This window comes from Embiotoca jacksoni, unplaced genomic scaffold (genome assembly GCF_022577435.1).
Source record: "Embiotoca jacksoni isolate LCO1_2020_lvr unplaced genomic scaffold, fEmbJac1.0.p SCAF_48, whole genome shotgun sequence".
NCBI classification, from domain to species: Eukaryota; Metazoa; Chordata; class Actinopteri; family Embiotocidae; genus Embiotoca; species Embiotoca jacksoni.
This window is the reverse complement of record NW_027185401.1, coordinates 257,191-259,852: the sequence shown is the minus strand read 5'-3', so window position 1 is coordinate 259,852 and position 2,662 is coordinate 257,191. Positions and strand designations below refer to the sequence as shown.

Genomic DNA, 2,662 nt, shown 5'->3' with positions numbered 1-2,662 from the left:
TGAAGTATTCAGAACATTTATTGAAGTAAAAGTACAAATACAGCAAAGAAAACAAAGATACTCCATTACAAGTCAAAGGCCTTAATTAAACAGCTTACTCAGGTAAAAGTACAGAAGCGTTAGCAGCAACATTTAGTGAAAGTATTAAAGTAAAAGTGCTGCTTTGTTCCCTCTGAATAATCTATATTACTATATATGAAGCAGTGAAAGAATTCAGCTCCTTTATTTCAGAAAAAGTTCTGATACCAGACTGAAAATACTAGAAGTCCTGCATTCAAAACCTTGTTGAAGTAAAAGTATCGTCAGCAAAAATACACTGAAAACACAAAAAGTAAAAGTACACACGAAGCAGAAAATGTTCCCTGTTGGTGTTTTACTATTATATATGTGATGTTTGTAGATTCATATTGCTGCTGGATTAAAGTGAATTTTACCGTCATAGTCACTGAAGGTTTTGCTCATTTCAACTACTTTATATATTGTTGATTTGTAAAGCGTCATATTGAACCAGATCATCACATATTTGGAGCGTTGCTGTCCTGTGAGAACCACGTATCTAAGAAATAAACACCTTTTCAGCTTTGTTAGGTTTTTAAAATAGTTAATTTAGCAGGAGAATCATCTCAGTCCATAAAAGAACATTTAAATCTCTTTAAATTATCAGAAAATAATTCAAAATTCAACTTCACCAAATTTAGAGATACGTGGTTTTCACTACAGGAACGGTGTGAAAAGAGCTTAAAAACAATAATAAAACATATTAACATGAAGATAACAACTATCAAGAAGACATCCAGGTGACGCCCATAATGCTTGATTGACAGCAGATCTTTGTTCAGAGCAGAAACGCCTCAATGATGGAGAGAAAATGAAATGGAAAATGAAAATGCAGGTTTAAACCCACTGAAACCTGAAAGACTTCAATTCATTTCAGTTTACAAAACTCAGCAGAGTCTCCAACGGAGAAAAACCCGAACCCGAACCCTAACCCAACGTGGAGCGGCTGAGTGAACGTGGTCTGGACTCTGTGGAGGAGAGTCCTGGTCTCAGAGACGCTGTAGAAGGACAGAGTACCTGCACTGTGATCCAGGTACACCCCCACTCTGGAGGATGGAGGACCTGAGACGGGAGTTTCAATGTTGTTGTACCAAAGACTGTTCTTGGAACAATTTAATGACCAAGAATTGTCATTACGTCCAAATCTACTTTCCTCCCAGCTCTCTGTTCTGTTGATATTCTTGTATGCGACTGCTAAATCAACTCCTCCTCCTCTCCTCTCCACCTCAAAGTAACAACGTCCAGTCAGACTCTCTCTACTCAGGACCTGACAACATCTACTGAATCTGTCTGGATGATCAGAATAAGACTGATTCTGATCCATTCCTGTTACTTTTCTGTTCCCATCAGATAATAACATCTGTCTGTTTGCTGTGTTTGGATCCAGTGTGATTTCTTGTGAATATCTTAAGAATCCAGCTCTGGTCTTTGGTCCTGGTTGTGACAGTAAAACGTCCACTTCATTCACTGACACTGAGATCTTCTTCCATTCTTCATCCAGAACTTGCTGTAGTTTATCTCTGACCTCTGACACAGCTGCTGTCACATCCTGAAAGTAGGTGAGAGGACGGATATGGATGCTGGATGAGTCTGTAGGCTCACTGAGTGCTGACACTGAGGGGTAGTTGTGCAGGAACTCGTTGTGATCCTCTGTGTGTGAGAGCTGCTCCATCTCGGCGTCTTTCCTCTTCAGCTCAGCGATCTCCTGCTCCAGCTTCTCCTGAAGCTCTTTGACTCGACTCACTTGGGTTTCCTGCTGGGATCTGACCTCCTGCTTCACATCGCGGCTTCTTTCCAGGAGGAGACTCATCAGCTGGGTGAAGAGCTTCTCGCTGCCCTTCAATGTTTTCTCAGCAGACTGATTGATGTCCTCCACCTCCTGCTGAAGCAGCTTCACATCTTTCTGTCTATGCTGGATTTTCTGCTGGACCTTTCCTCGACTCCCCTCGAGCTCTCTCTGCCTCTCGGTCCTTTCTGCTGCAGCTGAGACGGTGTCGTGGTCTTTATGTTCCTCCACAGAGCAGAGATAACAGATAATCTGCTGATCGGTGCGGCAGAACATCTTCATCACCTCGTCATGAAGAGAGCAGATGTTCTCCTGGAGCTTCTTGGAGGGGTTCACCAGCTTGTGTTTCTTTAATGGAGCGACATCATAATGAGGCTGAAGGTGTTTCTCACAATAAGAAGCCAGACAGACTAAACAGGACTTGACAGCTTTCAGTTTTCTCCCAGTGCAGACATCACAGGCCACATCTTCAGGTCCAGCATAGCAGTGATCAGCAGGAGCAGCTTGGAGTCCAGTCTTCTTCAGCTCCTCCACTAAAGCTGCCAACATGGTGTTTTTGTCCAGGACAGGCCTTGGTATGAACTTCTTCATGCACAGAGGACAGCTGTAGACTCCTGTCCCGTCCTGTCCGTCCCAGTGGACTTTAATACACTCCATGCTGTAGCTGTGTCCACATGGAAGACCCACTGGATCCTTCAGTAGATCCAGACAGATGGAACAAGAGAAGGTTTCTCGGTCCAACTGAACTCCTTTCTGCTCCATTTCACCTCTCAGCAGCAGTGACTGTGTGAGTTTCACTTCCTCAAAGATAAAACTGGT

General features: G+C 43.1%; 1 protein-coding gene across 1 annotated transcript; it reads right to left on the bottom strand.

Annotated features, from left to right (window-relative positions):
- LOC138210836 (tripartite motif-containing protein 16-like) lies at positions 1-2,662 on the bottom strand. The gene has a single exon (XM_069170169.1). The coding sequence runs from the start codon at positions 2,603-2,605 to the stop codon at positions 926-928; it is 1,680 nt and encodes a 559-aa protein (XP_069026270.1). The 5' UTR covers positions 2,606-2,662; the 3' UTR covers positions 1-925.